The 18,160-nt window shown below is 39.9% G+C and overlaps 1 protein-coding gene across 1 annotated transcript in view; it reads left to right on the top strand.

Annotated features, from left to right (window-relative positions):
• The window catches only part of CFAP92 (cilia and flagella associated protein 92 (putative)), a 136,053-nt gene that overhangs the window by 104,118 nt on the left and 13,775 nt on the right, over window positions 1-18,160 (top strand). Inside the window, exons 11-12 of the mRNA XM_074334299.1 lie at window positions 1,159-1,353; window positions 9,794-10,091. Of these exons, the coding sequence (XP_074190400.1) occupies window positions 1,159-1,353; window positions 9,794-10,091 (493 nt within the window). The remainder of the gene's footprint in view (window positions 1-1,158; window positions 1,354-9,793; window positions 10,092-18,160) is intronic.

The following is an 18,160-nucleotide window of genomic DNA, read 5'->3' as shown; positions in this document are numbered from 1 at the left end:
CTTAGTTGTTCATGGTATTTGATGGATTATTTCTCAGTCTAGGCATATCAGAGTGAGCTCTGCAGCTGGTTAATAAGAGGTCATTTTTTTTCCCAATAGTTGACACTGGAGCATTTTATTTGGTCTGGTACAACTCTGCTGAGAGGTGAAAAATGTCTTGTATTCCCTGAGGAGGTGGGTGTCTCCTCTGTGACCAGGTCACCTCAATCTCAGGGCACCACCCTCATGGGCAAATGTGGTGGGTGACGGGATTCTGAACCCCTGAAATCACAGAGCTGCTCCTACAGCTGCAGTGCTGTGCTATTTGAGGAGTCCCTGGTACCCTGCTGAGACCAGCTGTGATGTGTGTGGGTGGGGTGGGCTGGGAGAGGCCACTGGTGTGTTTGTAGCTTTGTGTCCTAGTAATGGCGACCGCCAGACCTCAGCTGCCTCTCTTTGTCCATACTTGTCCCGGGGATTAGCCACAGTATGTGTCTGCCCCTCAGGAACTCTCTCTCCAGTGCTCAGGGCTGCAGATATTCTCCTTTATAACCTGACTCTCACTGTTAGTTTTTTCTGGGGCCTGCTGCTAGCTCTGGGAGGGTACAGGAGGGCAAGCTCTGTGAGGCTGGAGGAGGCAGCCAGGCTCCATGGCTTTGATTTCTGCCTGGCGGTGAGGGCTGCTAGACCATGGCTATCACACTTACGTATACAGGCTCTGCCCCGAGGTCTCTGTGCTGATCCCTGGGTTCAGCAGTATTATACGCCGATTCCCTCAGGCAGGAAGGCTCGGGGCCACAGAGAGTCCTCCTGCAGCCTGGATGCTCCTGTCCCGGAACACAGAGTTAGCTCTGAGCTGTGTCCATAGCCCACATCTCAGCACTTCCCCTTTCCCTCCTCCCCTGTTCTCCCCATTCACCCACCTTCAGATGTTTCAATACACAGATCTTTCAGACGTGTATGTGTGTTGCACAGGGAATCCTGTATTGAATTTTAGCTGTTTGAGTTGTTGTAACTTCAATGAGAGAGATCAAAGGGACCCTTCATGCTGCCATGCTTCTTACACCACCACCCCTTCAACCTTTTAAACAAAAGCTCTGCCAGCCAGAGCAAAACCACAAAGTATATCAAGAGTCTGCAGAGCAGGGTTAAAGCCTGTCCTATGGCCTTGTCTTGCAGAATGACCAAATCAGAATATGGGAAATGCAAAGTCCTCTACAACTCCCAGCTGCTGTTCCAACACCGCCACTATGCAGACCTGGGGACCATCCTGTACCACGTGCACCTCTTCCAGCCGCTGTCACAGCTCATGAAGCACACGTCACTCTATGTGCGCAATGCTGTACCACAGGAGGCCTTCCAGGCCCTGACCAGGTGTGCACCGTAGCCTGCTGCAGGACGGGAGCTGCCACTATGCCTGTGGTGGCCTCCACGGGCAGCACAGTGACCCTTTGAGGTGTAGTTTTTAATTTTCTTGCCCGAAGAAGCCTAGGCAGGAGTGGGTGCAATTCCAAGGGACCCCGAGCCTACATCCTTCCCACTATTTCACATTCTTTCTGGAGAGATTGAGAAAGATATTGGTGAAATAAAGACAGTTTATTTGAACACAGGTCACCTGAACATATCTGCTGTACTTGGGGAATATCCAAGAATAGCCTTATGAATGAAAAAACTAGTTAAAACCCATTTTCCAGTGAGTTATGGGGAAACAGTGAGGACTGAGACTGCCAGGCCCACCAGGCCAACAACAGTTTTTCTCACTCAACCAAGTGTTTTGTTTTCTACCTGCTCATCCCCTAAGCCCTGTTCCACCCTCCCTCCTTATTCCTCAGAAAGCCCATCTCCAAAGATCTTGATCTTTCACTACTTGCACCCCTTTCCCTGAGCTTTTCCTTCTGTGCCAATCCTGGTGACCTCCCTGGCCCTCAGTAGTGGGCATTCTCACCCTGGGCAGCTGTGTGCTCCTCCTGCTGGGTCATACTATTCCTGTTTGGCTTCAGAGTTCCTGCATTCATGGACAGAATGCCACTTTGCAGTGCTTGCTCCAGGTGGAGGGCTAAGTGGAGACTGACAAAGAAGAGTGTAGTGGGTACATGAGACCATAGCTAGTTTGTGCCCAGATCAGTGAAGCAATAAAGAAAGGACCATGGCAGTTTTTTCAGGAGGTCAGGAAAGTCTGACCTTGAGAAGCAACAAGTGAACCAAGGAAAAATGGCGGCGTGAGGTGAGCCTCTGTAAAGCTCCCCTGGAATTTACAACGAATCGAACAACAAAAACTCCAAAAAGGACTCCCTGCACAGCAGACAGGCAAGACGAAGAGGCCAACTACCGAAATCACCTACAGGTGGGAGATTCACGCTAGCGGGGGAAGAGGGAAGGGAGAAGTGCGGAGACAGGGCCGCTCTGGCACAGGACGCAGACCTCGCTCAGTGCACCGAGCGCGCTGCTTCCCGGAACTACCGCAGCTGCAGGAGAGGGAAGAACTCGGACTGCTAGGGCTCCGCTTATGACCCACAGGGCTGACAGGGCAGCATATAACACGGCTGAACCCAATGCTCACGGCAGAGACCTCGGAGAAAAGACTGAGGGAAAAAGGCTGAAAACGGTGGTTTAAGCCCTCACTGCCGAGCCGAGGACGGAGCCTTAGGCACTGAGACTAGCCGCCCCCTCCCTCCCCTCCCAGAGCTCGCCCCGCCCCCACCTGCCTGGTGCTAGAAGCAGAAGAGTAGCAGTGTCAGATCAAAAGAACCGAATATTTGCTGTTCTGAGAACTGTGGACCGCAGACACAGATTCGCAGCCCAACTAGTTCCAGCAAAGGGGAGGGAGCTGTGGAAGCAGGACCGGCTGTGGTGGTGGTCGCCGCCATTGCTCTGGGCCACCTCTCACAACTCACCCCGTCCCTGGCCCTACCTATCTGGGCGGATCCCTGCAGGAGTAAATAGAACTGCTGAAACATACGGGCTCTGAATCTGGAGCTGGAAGAGCTTTGGAACATCAAAAGTTCTCCACATACCCACTGGGACACTGAGCCCTGTGACCTAGGAGAACTATTAACAGAGGAGAAGCCTGTCACCCAAGGAATCCCCCCCCCCCCATTCTGTGAGAAGCTGGAATAGTGCAGAGAAAACATAGCACTACCATGTGGGAGAAGAAAAATAACTGCAGTCGGAGAAAAAAATAAAACATTCTACCAACAAGTACTGGAAACCAAAAGAAAGACCGCTTCCTATCAACCTGTTGCAGAAGCCACTCCTGTAGATGTCTAGGAAGAGAAATACTAAACCGGTAATTGCCATGAATAACCAAGGCAACAAGACAGCTCAGAAAGAAAGTGAAAAATCTCCAGAAAAGGCACTTAAATATACAGAAATATGTGACTTAAATGACAGAAAATTCAAGATTGCAGTTCTGAAAAAACTCAATGAGATGCAAGAAAACACAGATAGGTAGTTAAATGAACTCAGAAACACAATCAAAGAACAGCATGAGCATTTTACGAAAGAGATTGAAATCTTAAAAAAGAACCAAATAGAATTTCTGGAGATTAAGAACTCAATAGAAGAAATTAAGAATGAAATAACCAGCTTAGGTAGTAGAGTTGACCAGATGGAGGAAAGAATCAGTGACATCGAAGATAGAAACCTGGAAATTACACAGATGGAAGAAGAAAGAGACTTGAGACTTAAAAGAAATGAAAGAACTCTACAAGAACTTTCTGACTCCATCAGAAAGAACAATATAAGAATAATGGACATACCAGAAGGAGAAGAAAGAGAGAAGGGAACAGAGAATATATTCAAACAAATCGTCGATGAGAACTTCCCAAGCTTGTGAACAGAACTGGACCCTCGAATCCAGAAGTAAATAGAACACCTAATTACCTCAATCCCAACAGACCTTCTCCAAGGCACATTGTATTGAAGCTGTCTAAAATCAATGACAAAGAAAAATCCTCAAGGCAGCCAGGGAAAAGAAGATGGTAACTTGAAAAGGAAAGCCCATTAGATTATCATCAGATTTTTCAGCAGAAACTCTACAAGCCAGGAGGGAGTGGAACCAAATATTCAAACTATTGAAAGAGAGAAATTAAGAGCAAAGAATAATATATCCAGCAAAGATATCCTTTAGATATGAAGGAGGAATAAAGACCTTTCCAGACATACAGAAGCTGAGGGAATTTTCTAATACACGACCTGCACTACAAGAAATACTAAAGGAGGCTATTCGACCACCATCAACAGGGACAATTTGTGGCAACCAAAACATAAGAAAGGGGAGAGTAAAGGCCTGAACCGGAATATGGGAATGGAGAAAGTAAGCGTGCTGAAGAAAACGGAATACTCTAAATATCAAACTCTCTTTTACATAAACTTAAGGGTAACCACTCAAAAAAAAATCCAGAACTGAAATATATACTGTAATAAAAGGAGACACAGAGGGAAACATCATAGAATACCACCACACAGAAACAATAGACAACAACAAAAAGGCAAAGAAACAATGTAGACACAGCCTTACCAGAAAACTAAAGATAGAATGACAGGAAATCCTCACATATCAATAATCACCCTAAATGTAAATGGACTGAACTCACCAATAAAAAGGCACAGAGTAGAAGTTTGGATCAAAAAACTAAACCCAACCATATGCTATCTCCAAGAGACACATCTTAGCTACAAGGACAAGCATAGACTCAAAGTGAAAGGGTGGAAATTGACACTCCAAGCAAATGGTACCCAGAGAAAATCTGGTGTAGCCATACTGGTATCACATGAAACAGACTTCAAGGTGAAAAAGATAACAAGAGACAAAGATGGACATTTCATAATGGTGAAGGGGACTATACAACAAGAAGACATAACAGTCATCAATATTTATGCCCCCAATCTGGGAGCACCGAAATATACCAAGCAACTACTAACAGAACTAAAGGGAGAAATTGACCAAAACACAATTATACTAGGGGACTTAAATACATCATTGACAGCTATGGATAGAACATCCAAACAGAAAATAAATAACGAAATAGCAGCCCTAAATGACACATTAGATGAAATGGACATAATTGACATTTATAGAGCACTTCATTTTAAAACATCAGACTATACATTCTTTTCTAGTGTACACGGAACATTCTCAAGAATAAACCATATATTGGGACATAAAATCAGTCTCAACAAATTTAAGAAGATTGAAATCATACCAAGCATATTCTCTGATCACAAGGCCTTGAAATTGGATATCAACTGTAAAAAGAAAGCGGGAAAAAACACAAATACAAGGAGATTAAACAACATACTTTTAAAGAACGACTGGGTCAAAGAAGAAGTTAGAGGAGAGATCAAAAGATACATAGAAACAAATGACAATGAAAATACATCCTACCAAAATTTTTGGGATGCAGCGAAAGCAGTTTTAAGAGGGAAATTTATCTCATTACAGGCCTATCTCAAGAAACAAGAAAACTCCCAAAGAAATAACCTCATGTTATACCTTAAAGAACTAGAAAAAGAAGAACAAGTAAAACCCAAGGTCAGCAGAAGAAACGAAATAACAAAAATTAGAGCAGAACTAAATGAAATAGAGAACAAAAAGACAATGGAAAAAATTAATGTGACAAAGAGCTGGTTCTTTGAAAAGATTAACAAAATTGACAAACCCTTGGCTAGACTCACTAAGATAAAAAGAGAGAGACACTAATTAACAAAATCAGAAATGAAAGAGGGGAAGTTATCACGGACACCACAGAAATACAAAGGATCATCCAAGAATACTATGAAGGACTATATGCCACCAAATTCAATAACCTAGAAGAAATTGACAAGTTCTTAGAAACATATAGCCTTCCAAGGCTGAACCATGAAGAACTGGAAAATCTAAACAGACCGATCACCAGTAACGAAATTGAATCAGTCATCCAAAACCTCCCCAAAAGCAAAAGTCAGGACCAGATGGCTTCACTAGTGAATTATACCAAACCTTCAAAGAGAACCTAATACCAATCCTGCTCAAACTCTTCCATAAAACTGAAGAAGAGACAGTACTCCCTAACTCATTTTATGAGGCCAACATTACCCTGATACCAAAACCTGGTAAGGACAGCACAAAAAAAGAAAACTACAGACCAATATTTCTGATGAATACAGATGCAAAAATCCTAAACAAAATTCCAGCAAATCGAATACAACAATGCATTAAAAAGATTATTCATCACGACCAAGTGGGGTTCATCCCCGGGGCACAAGGATGGTTCAACATACGCAAATCCATCAATGTGATACATCACATAAACAAAATAAAGGACAAAAATCATATGATTATATCAATTGATGCAGAAAAAGCATTTGACAAGATACAACATCCATTTATGATTAAAACACTTAATAAAATGGGTATAGAAGGAAAATACCTTAACATAATAAAGGCCATATATGACAAGCCCTCTGCTAATCTCATAATTAATGGTGAAAAACTGAAGCCCTTTGCTCTACGTTCAGGAACATGACAGGGCTGCCCCTATCACCTCTGCTTTTCAACATAGTGTTGGAAGTCCTTGCCAGAGCAATAAGGCAAGAGAAAGAAATAAAAGGCATCCAAATTGGGAATGAAGAAGTTAAATTATCACTCTTTGCAGATGACATGATGCTATATATAGAAAACCCTAAAGACTCCACCAAACAATCCAGAAACAATCAACGAATACAGTAAAGTTGCTGGCTACAAAATCAACGCACAAAAGTCCATTGCTTTCCTATATACTAACAATGAAATCATAAAAAGGAATACAAAAAACAATTCCTTTTGCAATTGCAACAAAAAGAATAAAATACCTAGGAATAAACTTAACCAAGGATGTGAAAGACCTATATGCTGAAAACTATAAGATATTTTTGAAAGAAATTGAAGAAGACACAGAGAAATGGAAAGACATTCCGTGCTCATGGATTGGAAGAATCAACATACTTAGAATGGCCATATTACCCAAAGCAATATACAGGTTCAATGCAATCCCCATCAAAATCCCAATGGCATTTTTTAAAGAAATAGAACAAAAAATCATCAGATTTGTTGGAACCACAAAAGACCCCGAATAGCCAAAGCAATCTTAAGAAAAAAGAACAATAATGGAGGTATCACACTTCCTGACTTTGGCTTGTACTACAGGGCTACAATAATCAAAACAGCATGGTATTGGCAGAAAAGCAGACACATAGACCAATGGAATAAAATTGAGAACCCAGAAATCAAACCACATAAATATGGACAGATAATTTTTGACAAAGAAGCTAAAAACATACAATGAAGGAAAGACAGCCTCTTCAATAAATGGTGCTGGGAGAATTGGATAGGCACGTGCAAAAGAATGAAACTGGACTGCTGTTCGTCACCATGTACCATAGTCAATTCAAAATGGTACATGGTGACAAAGACTTAAGCATAAGACCTGACACAATAAACTGCATAGAAGAAAACATAGGTACTAAACTTATGGACCTTGGGTTCAAAGAGCATTTTATGAATTTGACTCCAAAGGCAATGGAAGTAAAAGCTAAAATAAACGAATGGGACTATATGAAACTTAAAAGCTTCTGAACAGCAAAAGAAACCATCGACAAAATAAAGAGACCACCAACTGAATGGGAGAAGATTTTTGCAAATAGTGCCTCCGATAAGGGGCTAATATCCAGAATATACAAGAAACTCATGCAACTCAACAACAAAAAAACAAACAACCCAATTTAAAAATGGGCAGAGGACCTGAAGAGACATTTCTCCAAAGAAGACATACAAATGGCAAATAGACATATGAAAAATGCTCAACATCACTAATCATCAGAGAAATGCAAATAAAAACCACAATGAGTTATCACCTCACCCCAGTCAGAATGGCTATCATCAACAAGACAAATAGTCACAAGTGTTGGAGAGGCTGTGGAGAAAAAGGAACCCTCATCCACTGTTGGTGGGAATGCAGACTGGTACAGCCCTTATGGAAGGCAGTGTGGAGGTTCCTCAAAAAATTACGAATAGAATTACAATATGACCCAGCAATTCCTCTCCTGGGTATCTACCCAAAAAACCTGAAAACGTTTATACATAAAGACACGTGTGCTCCAATGTTCATTGCAGCTTTGTTTACAGTGGCCAAGACATGGAAACTACCAAAATGTCCTTCGATAGATGAATGGATAAAGAAGTTGTGGTATATATACACAATGGAATACTATTACGGCGGTAAGAAAAGATGATATAGGAACATTTGTGACAACATGGATGGATCTTGAGAGTGTAATGCTGAGCGAAATAAGTCAGGCTGAAAAAGCAGAGAACCATGTGATTTCACTGATATGTGGTATATAAACCAAAAACAACAAAAGAACAAGACAAACAAATGGGAAACAAAAACTCATAAACACAGACAATAGTTTGGTGGTTGCCAGAGGGTAAGTGGTTGGGGGGTGGGTGATGAGGGTAAGGGGTATCAAATATATGGTGATGGAAGGAGAACTGACTCTGGGTGGTGAACACACAATGGAATTTATAGATGATGTAATACAGAATTGTACACCTGAAATCTATGTAATTTTACTAACAATTGTTACCCCAATAAATTTAAAAAATAAATTAAAAAATGAAAAGAGAAGCAACAAGCAGACATTCACCAGGTGGACAATTCACTCACTGTCAGTTTGGGGCAGGGGGTGCGAACCATCTCTTTATGTTTCAGAGCTAGCAATAGGTCTGGCCAAGAGTTGGCCCTCTGCCTGTGCTCGCTGAATGTATTAATAAAGGAGAGGATGGAGGGAGGAGCAGGAGAGACAGGGAGAGAGCACAGGGAACAGAGGAAAAAAATCAGCGAGGGCTCAGAAGGCTTCCCTTTATTCCCCAACCCTCCACCCAAGGGGCTGGGCAAGTGTATACAGGATAACCCCAAAATAACAGCCAAAGCTGCAAGTCAGGAAGCGGCACAGCAGGAGGCTCCTGTTGGGCAGGCGCTGGAGCATTGGAGTATCCAGAGCCTTGGTGATCAACTGGGGGAGCGTGGACCCTACCCTGCCTGGTGGGTGATAGGGCGTAGCTGGGGGGTTCTGTTAGGAGATGGGAAGACACTGCTATTTGTTAAGTGCTCACTGCTTCCTAGTTAGTTACATCCATTATGGCTTTATTCCCGTCTGAAAAGTCAGGAAACAGAAGCTCAGAGAGGCCAAATGGTGCGCCAGGTAACTCAATTAGTGACAAGCAGAGCCCAATCAATCATCCTCAGGCATTACCTCATGCCAGACCTCAGAAACAGCAGAGACAGTGAGCAGCAAAACATAGCTCCCACCTGTATTCCCAAGAGCACTGGCATGAATCAAGTGCCTGCTGCAAGCCAGGCCCAGGGACGGTGCAGTGAGGGGGAGTCCTCGGGGTGGGGGGTGTTCTTTGCTCAGTCCTTGAGCTTTACTAAGACATGAGGCTGTGTGCACAGTGCGCTCCTCCTGGGGAACAAACTCTGAGGTCAACACCCTTAACAGTCAGTTGGCTGGGGCTGCTCTCTGGTGATTGGTGATTGGTGTGGAATAAGGCCACAGTAGCAGAAAAATAATCAGAACAAAAGCTTAGAAGTCTTTACCTTGTGGTGCTGGCAGGAGAGAGAACAGGAGGCATTCCCCCTTGTGAGCCAGCTGACTGGAATCTAAGTTCCTCATGGACAAGCTCTGTGACCTGGGATGAGCGAATCAACCTGAGTTTTTATTTTCCCTTGTAAAATGGGGATGACCTATCTTGCAAGGTAGGTGAGGCTGAGGAGAGTGGCCCTTTGTTTTCCAGGATCTACTGCATCTGCCATCACAGCATCAAGCTCAGGGAGGTGATCACAAGAGATCTGCTGCCTTCCTCCACCATGATCAAAGACCTGAGCCAAGAGTTTGGGTTGCCCATTTCACAAGAAGAACTCACAGACAGAAAATTTTCGGCCACGTCACCTCTTTCTGCCCCCAATCTTGAGGACTTCCGAGGTCGGAATCCCACCCTCACTTATGAAATCCTTGCCCACCAAGAGAAGTATCTGCAGTGGCAGGACACTGTGATGCTGAAGAACAAGGGCCAGAAGCACAGTCTGATCCAGGTGGGCATTCTCTCCTCTCCAGGAGCAGAGGTTCCAGGCTTTTGCCCCACCTGGGCTTTGCAGTCACCTGCTGGGAGATATCAGGCAGATGGCCAGTTTCTGAGCAGGGCATCTCCCCTAGCCTGTATCTCTCCTGCCCTGGGATCGTAGGCAGGTGGGTACGTAGTGCTGGATGCAGGGCAGAACCATTTCAGAAGTTCTCACTCCATATCCTGGCATACCCTGTACTTCCTGAAAGGTGAAAAGGAATGTTCCTAGGTGTATTACTTTTACCCTGGCCCCAGCATTCATATTTGAGGAAGAACTATCGTGTGTGTGTGTGTGTGTGTGTGTGTGTGTGTGTGTGTGTCCATAATATCTTGCTTAAGTGGCATCAGGCATGGGTGTTGTGAAATGTCCAAGCAACACAGGACATAACTACTAAATCAGTATGAGAAAATGTAAGAGGAAGAGAGTAGGAAACTGAGAAGCTGGTGAGGTAACCAATGAAGAGACTGTGTTTTTCTATTAGTTTTCAGTTTTTTAAGAGAACCACTTCTTGGATTTATCAATCTGCTTTTTCTGTTTTTCTAATTCATTAACTTCAGCTTTTAATTTTTATGACATTTAAAAACACATTTTCTCCTTTTTTCTAGCTTCTTAAGTTGAATTTCATTCATTTTCATTCTTTCTTGCTTAGTAAGAAAGGCTATGCATTTTCCTCTGTATATATCCTCGGCCATATTCTGTAAAGTGTCATATGTATTGTATGTTCTGGTTGTTATTTGCCTTAAGTTTCTTTTAAATTACAAAGCAAGACCTAGGTTCATGCCTATAAAAGTTTCAAGTAGTATTGGGGGTATTAGCAGTCTTTCCTTACCCCTTTATCCCACCTTCCCAATGCACTTACATATGTGCACACAAAAGTACATGAATATATCATATTAATTTATGGAATATGCAGGTTTATTCATGTCATTTAACAAGGGGTCGTGAATATCTTACAATAATATAGCTGTACATAATTTTATAAAACATTTGCATAATTTATTGAATATCCCCCTTTCTCCTATATTTTGTTGAAATCACTTGGAAGTATTGTTCCAGATTTTCAGAAAATTATGTTTCTATTGTCTCATGTATTGCTACTTTAAAATGGCTTTAAATATCTTGTCCAAAATTAATCATTGAAATCCACCTTTAATTTTTTTCTATTTTTACACTAAGATGTAATTAACATACTATAAATCCAATCATTGTAAGTGTATATAAATTAACAGTTTTAAAGTAAATTTACAGAATTTTGCAACCATCACAATCCAGTTTTAGAACATTTCCATTCCCACAAAAATTTTCCTTATGCCTATTTACTGTCAATTTGCTCCCACTTCCAGCCCCAAGTAACCACTGATTGCGTTTTGTTTGTACAGATTTGCCTTTTTGAACATTTCATGTAAAATGAAATTATACAATATGTGACTATGGTGTCTGGCTTCTTTCACTGAGCATAATGTTTCTGAGCTTCATCCGTGTTGCAGAATGTATCAGTAGTTTTTTGTTTCTGTTTTTTAATTGCTGAATAGTGCAGATGTTCCTTGACTTATGATGGGGTTACATCCCAATAAACCCATCATAAATTGAAAATATAAGTTGAAATGCATTTAAAACACCTAACCTACCAAACTTAGCCTAGCCTACCTTAAATGTGCTTAGAAGACAATATCCAAAACAAGCTGGCAACACAATACACTGTAGAGTATCTGTTGCTTACCCCTGTGATCGTGTAGGGTGGCCAGGAGCTGTGGCTCACTGCCGCTGCCCAGCATCAGGAGAGTATTATACTGCCTATTGCTAGGCCAGAAAAAGATCAACGTGTATCACTTTCACACCATTGTAAAGTCAAGAAATCATAAGTCGAAACATTGTAAGTCAAAGACCATCTGTATTCCATTGATTGAAGGTACCCACTTTGTATATTCATTCACCACTTAGTGGAATTTGTATTGTTTCTGGTTTGTAGCTATTATGAATATTACTGCTAAAAACATTTGCATACAGATCATTGTATAAAAATGTGTTTTCACTTCTCTTGGGTAGAAACCCAGAAGTAGAATTGGGAGTCATGGTAAATTTATGTTTAATATTTCTTTTTAAATTGTCAAGCAGTTTTACAATGTATTGTACCATTTACACCACCACCAGCAGCAGCAATGCATAAGGATTCCAGTTTCTCCACATCCTCACAAACGTTTGTTATTGTCAGTCTTTTTGAATACAGTGATTCCAGTGTGTGTGTGTAATCATATCCCATTGTGGTTTTAATTTGTATTTTATAATCACTAATGATGTTGGATATCTTTTAATGTGCTTATTAGCAATTTATACATCATTGGTGGAATATCTGTTCATATATTTTACCTTTTTTAACAAATCAGTTTGTCTTCTTATTGTTAGATTTGTAAGAGTTCTTTATAGATTCTGGATATAATTGCTGAATCAGAAATATGATTTTCAAATATTTTTCTCTGTATCTATATGGTTTGCCTTTTTATTTTCTTAATGGTGTAAAGCAAAACTTGACGTGTGAAAGTTTTTAATTTTGATAAATTCCAATTTATCAATTTTTTATTTTTATTGATCATGCTTTTGGGGTCATAGCTAAGAACTCTGCTTAACTCAAGGTCACAAAGATTTTCTTCTATGCCTTTTTCTAAATTTATAGTTTTAGCTTATTTTGGCCAAATATTTTTGTGTATTATGTATGGTAGGGTGTCTAAATTCATCTCTTTGCATGTGTATATCTTATTGTTACAGCACCATTTTTCAAAAAGACTAGCTATTCCCCCATTGAATAGCCATGGCTATTGTCAAGAATCAGTTGACCATAAATTCAAGAGTTTATTTCTGGGCTTTGTTATATTCCATTAACTTATATGCCTGTCCTAATGCCATCTGTATATTGTCTTGATTACTGTAGCTTTATAGACAGTTTTGGAGTTACATTGTATAAGTCATTTATGTTCTTTTTCAAAATTATTATGATCCTTTGCATTTTCAGATAAATTTTAGGATCAGAATGCCAGTTTCTACCAAAAAAAAAAAAAAAAAAGCCTGTGGGATTTTCATGAGGATTACTGAATCTATAGATCAATTTGGGAGAGGACTGCCATCTTAATTTTGAAGCTGCTAATTCATTAACACTTAATGTCTCTGCTTTTACTTAGGTCTTCTTTAATTTTCCTCAGTAATTTCTGTAGCTGTTGTGTACAAGTCTTACACTTTGTGAAATTAATAAATTATGAACTGAGTTATTTTCTTTAATTTTTGAATTGCTTGTTGCCACAATATAGAAATACGATTGAGTTTTGTATATTGACTTCGTATCCTGAAACCTTTTGCAATTGGATCATGGCATCCATGGATAAATATCATTTTACTTCCTCCGTTCCAATCTGGATACCCTTCCTCGCTTCCTTCCTTCCTGTATTAGTCTTCTCAGATTGCCATACAAAATACCACAAGTTGGGTGGCTTACCCATCAGAAATTATTTTTTCTTATGGTTCTGGAGGATGGGAAATCCAAGATCAATGTGCTAGTGAAGTGAATTTCATTCTGAGGCCTCTTAGCTTATAGACGGCTGTGTTCAATTGACCTCTTCTTTGTGGGCAGGTGTGGGGAGAAAGTGAGCTCTCTGGAAGCTAATGTAAGGGCATTGATCCTACTGGATCAGGACCCCACTCTTATGACCTCATTTAACCTTAATTACTTCCTTACTCTACATACAGCCACACTGGGGGTTAGGGATTCAACATATGATTTGTGTGTGGAGGGGAGAGGGGGACACAAACGGTCAATCCATTACTCTTCACTGCTCTCCCCCACTTTTTATTGCCTAGAACTTGTAGTATAAATTACAGTGTGGAATAGGTGTGGTGAGAGCAGGCATGCTTGCCTTATTTCTGACCTTGAGGGGAAAGCATTCAGTCCTTTACCATTAAGTTGGATATTAAGTGCAGGTTTTGGATGCAGTTTATCAGGTCAAGGAAGTTCCCTTATAGTCTTAGTGTGTTGAGAGCTTTTATCATAAATAAATATTGGATTTTTGTCAAATGCTTTTTTTTAAAAAGATTTTATTGGGGGAGGGGAACAGGCCTTTATTGAAGAACAGTGTGTACTTCCAGGCCTTTTTTCCAAGTCAAGTTGTTATCCTTTCAGCTTAGTTGTGGAGGGCGCAGCTCATCTTCAGGTCCAGTTCCCGTTTCTAGTTGCAGGGGGCGCAGCCCACCATCCCTTGCGGGAGTCAAACCCACAACCTTGTGGTTGAGAGGACGCATTCCAACCAACTGAGCCATCCAGAGCTCAGTGGCAGTTCAGCTCAAGGTGCCGTGTTCAATCTTAGTTGCAGGGGGCAGAGCCCACCATCCCTTGCGGGACTTGAGGAATTGAACTGGCAGCCTTGTGGTTGAGAGCCCACTGGCCCATGTGGGAATCGAACCGGCAGCCTTCAGAGTTAGGAGCATGGAACTCTAACCGCCTAAGCCACCGGGCCGGCCCCTTTCAAATGCTTTTTTCCCCTGCATACATATATTGAGGTGGTTCTTGTCCTTTATTAACATGGTGTATTACGTTATTTGATGTTTAGATGTTAAAACCTTGCATTCCTGGAATACATCTCACTTGGTCATGGTATATAATTATTTATCTATGTGCGGCTGAATTTGGTTTGCTAATATTTGGTATTTTTCTTGGGATATCTTTGTCTGACTTTGGTATCAGGGTAATATTGCCCCAGGAAGTGTTTCTTCCTCTTCTATTTTCTGGAAATTTGTGAAATGTTAGTATTCATTTTCTCAATATTTGGTTGAACCAAGCATCTAAGCCTGAGCTTTCTTGGTGGGGAAATTTTAAATGGCTAATTTTATCTCTGTACTTGTTATAAGTCTATTCAGATATCTATTTCTTAAAACCGATTTGGTAATCTGTGTCTTTCTAGGAATTTGTCCATCTAAGTTATATAGTTTATTGGCATATCATTATTCATAGTCTTCTCTTGTAATCCTTTTAATTTCTGTGAAATCAGTAGAATATCTCCTCTGTCATTCCTGATTTTACAAATTTGTATCAAGTCTCTTTTTTTTTCTTGATGAGTCTAGCTAACATTTGTCGGTGTTGGTCGTCTTTTCAAATAATCAGTTTTGGAATTCATTTTCTCTGTTTTTCTATTTTCTATTTCATTTATTTCCACTCTAAACTATAATTTTCTTCTGCTTATTTTGGATTCAATTTGTGCCTCTAGTTTCTGAAGGAATAAAGTGGAGGTTTTGACTTGAGATCTTTTTTTCATATATCTATTTACAGCTACAAATTTCCCCCTAAGCTCTGCTTTAGATGCATCCCATAAACTTCATATGTTATATTTTAGTTTTCATTCACCACAAAATATTTTATAATTTCCACTGTGGTTTTTAGAAGTGTGTTGTTTTGTATACACATATTTGGAGCCATCTCAAATGTCTTTTTGTTAATTTTTTAATTTAATTTTGTTGTGACTGGAGAACATACTTCATATGATTTCTATCCTATGAAATTTATTGCAATTTGTTTTATGGCCTGGTATATGCTCCATCCTGAGGTTTGAAAGGAATATGTATTTTTCTGACATTGGGAGGAGTGTTATATAAATGGAGGGTCAAGTTGGTTAATACTGTTCAAGTCTTCTGTCATGACTGATTTTCTTTCCAGTTGTCCTATCAATTGAAAATGAGGTATTGAAGTCTCTGTACATTAATGGTTGAATTGTCTGTTTCTCCTTTCAATTCTGTCAATTTTGCTTATTGTATTTTGGTGCCTTGTTAAGTATTTTGTGCTTATAATTGTTATGTCTTCCTGATGAATTGACCCTTTAAACATTATGAAATATCCCTCTTTGTTTCTACTAACATTTCTCATCTTAAAGACCATTTTGTCATTTGATAATGTACGCACCCAGCTGCCTCCTGGATTGTGTACATGTGTTTTTTTTCCACCCTTTGATTTTCAAATTATTTGTGCCTTTGCATCTAAAATGTGTCTTCTAGCATATAGTTGGATCTTGTCTTTTTTTTTAATCAGTCTGACAATCTGTGCCGTTGTCAATTTATGTATAATTTTGATAGGGTTAGATTTATGTCTTCTGTTTTCTATTTTTTCTGTATATCTCATGTTGATTTTGTTCCTGTTTCTCCTTTACTGCCTCCTTTTGTGTTGAGTAGATATTTTCAGTGTACCATTTTAATTCCTTTGTTTACCTTTAAAATTACCTTTGTTTACCTTTAAAATTCCTTAAATTTACCGTTAACAATTATTTCTTAATTGTTTCTCTAGAATTCTTCTGTAATATGCATCTTATTTTTATCACAGTCTACTTCAGATTATTACTAACTTTAGTTGGGTAAAATGTAGAAAATGTTTTACAATATTGTTCCATTTTCTCCCCCTCCTATATGCTATTAATGTCCTCTTATATCTATATATACATATATGTGCAATAAACCCCAAAATATACTGTTATAATTATTTTATGTAATCATGTCTTTTAAATTAAAAGTTAAGAGAAGAAAGGAAAAATGTATTTATATAATCTTTTCTATTTACCCACATATTTTTCTTTTCCAGTGATATTTCTTTAGGAGATTCTAGTTATCAATTGGTGTTATTTCTTCTCAGCTCTAAGGACCTCCTTTAGTATAACTGTTAAGGCAGGTCACTACCAACAAATTCTGTCTTTAACTGAGAGTATCTTTATTTTACATTCATTTTTGAAAGATACTTTTTGCTGGATATAGAATTCTTGGTATTCACCAACAATTTTTTTTTCAGCACTTTGAAAATATAATTATACTGTATTCTGGTCTCTGTTGTTTCTGATATTTAGCCATTAATCATATTGTTGTTCCCTGTACATAAGTTATTGTTTTCTTACTGTTTCCAAGATTTTCTTACTGTCTTTTCTTTCAACTGTTTGATTCTAATATGTCCAAGTGGGGATCTTCTATATTTCTTCCACTTATGGCTCATTGAGATTCTCTAGATCGATAGATTAATGTTTCTGGTCTTTATTTCCTCAAATACCCTTTTCTGCTCCTTTCTCTCCGCCCGCCCACCTCTCCATCCCCACCCTCACCCCGCTTCTGAGACTTCCAGTATGTACATGTTGGTTTACTTAATAGTGTTTCACAGGTCTGGAGGCTCTATTAATTTTTTTTTAATTCTGTTTCTGTACTTCAGATTGGATAATCTCTATTGATCTATGTTCAAGTTCAGATTCTTTGCAGCTCGATTCTGCTGTTGTGTCCTTATAGTGAATTTTTCACTTCAGTTACTGCATTTTATAACTGCAGAATTTTCATTTAGCTCTTTTTGAAAATATTTTTTCATTCAGATTGTCTGTTTCTTGACTTGCTTAAATTTTTCAAGTTTTTGTTTCTTTTTTTTTTAAATAATAACTGCTTTGAAGTCTTTGTTAAGTCAACCAGCTGGACCCACTCGGTTTCCACTGACTGCTTTATTTTTTGAATAAGGTTTAAACTTTCCTATTGTTTTGCATGTCTCGTAATTTTTAAGGAGACATCTAAATATATTGCAACAACTCTGGATTATTTTGCCCACTGTGGTGCTGGTGGTGGTGGTTATTTAGTCATTTGCCTGCAGTTTACTACGTCTGCGGAACCTGTCTCCTCAAGGGTATATGATTGCTATTAACTGTATGGTGTATTTTTTTTAAGCCTGGCTTTGTTGGGGTCACCCCTGTGTCTGCTTCAGTCAGTGATCAGCCGATAATTGGTCAGATGCTGTGCTCAAACACCTTGAGCCAGAAAACTTCCAATATTTATCAGTGGGGCTGTGTATGGGCAGGGGAATGCATTCGAAGTGTGCTCTTTTACTTTCCACTGGGCCCTCTCACACCTCCTTTGCGTGAGCAGACAGGCAGTCAGGAAGGGATGTGTGAAGAGCTTATCAAGGTCCTCTGTGACTGTCTCATTTCCCGTGTCTTCCTGTTCAATCCTCATTAATTTGCCAGCATGTTGCTTGCTCCATGGAGGACTGCGAC

The sequence above is a fragment of the Rhinolophus sinicus genome, chromosome 17 (genome assembly GCF_057876585.1).
Source record: "Rhinolophus sinicus isolate RSI-liver-muscle chromosome 17, RSI-T2T, whole genome shotgun sequence".
Lineage (NCBI taxonomy): Eukaryota > Metazoa > Chordata > Mammalia > Chiroptera > Rhinolophidae > Rhinolophus > Rhinolophus sinicus.
This window is presented reverse-complemented; position numbering and strand designations above follow the sequence as displayed.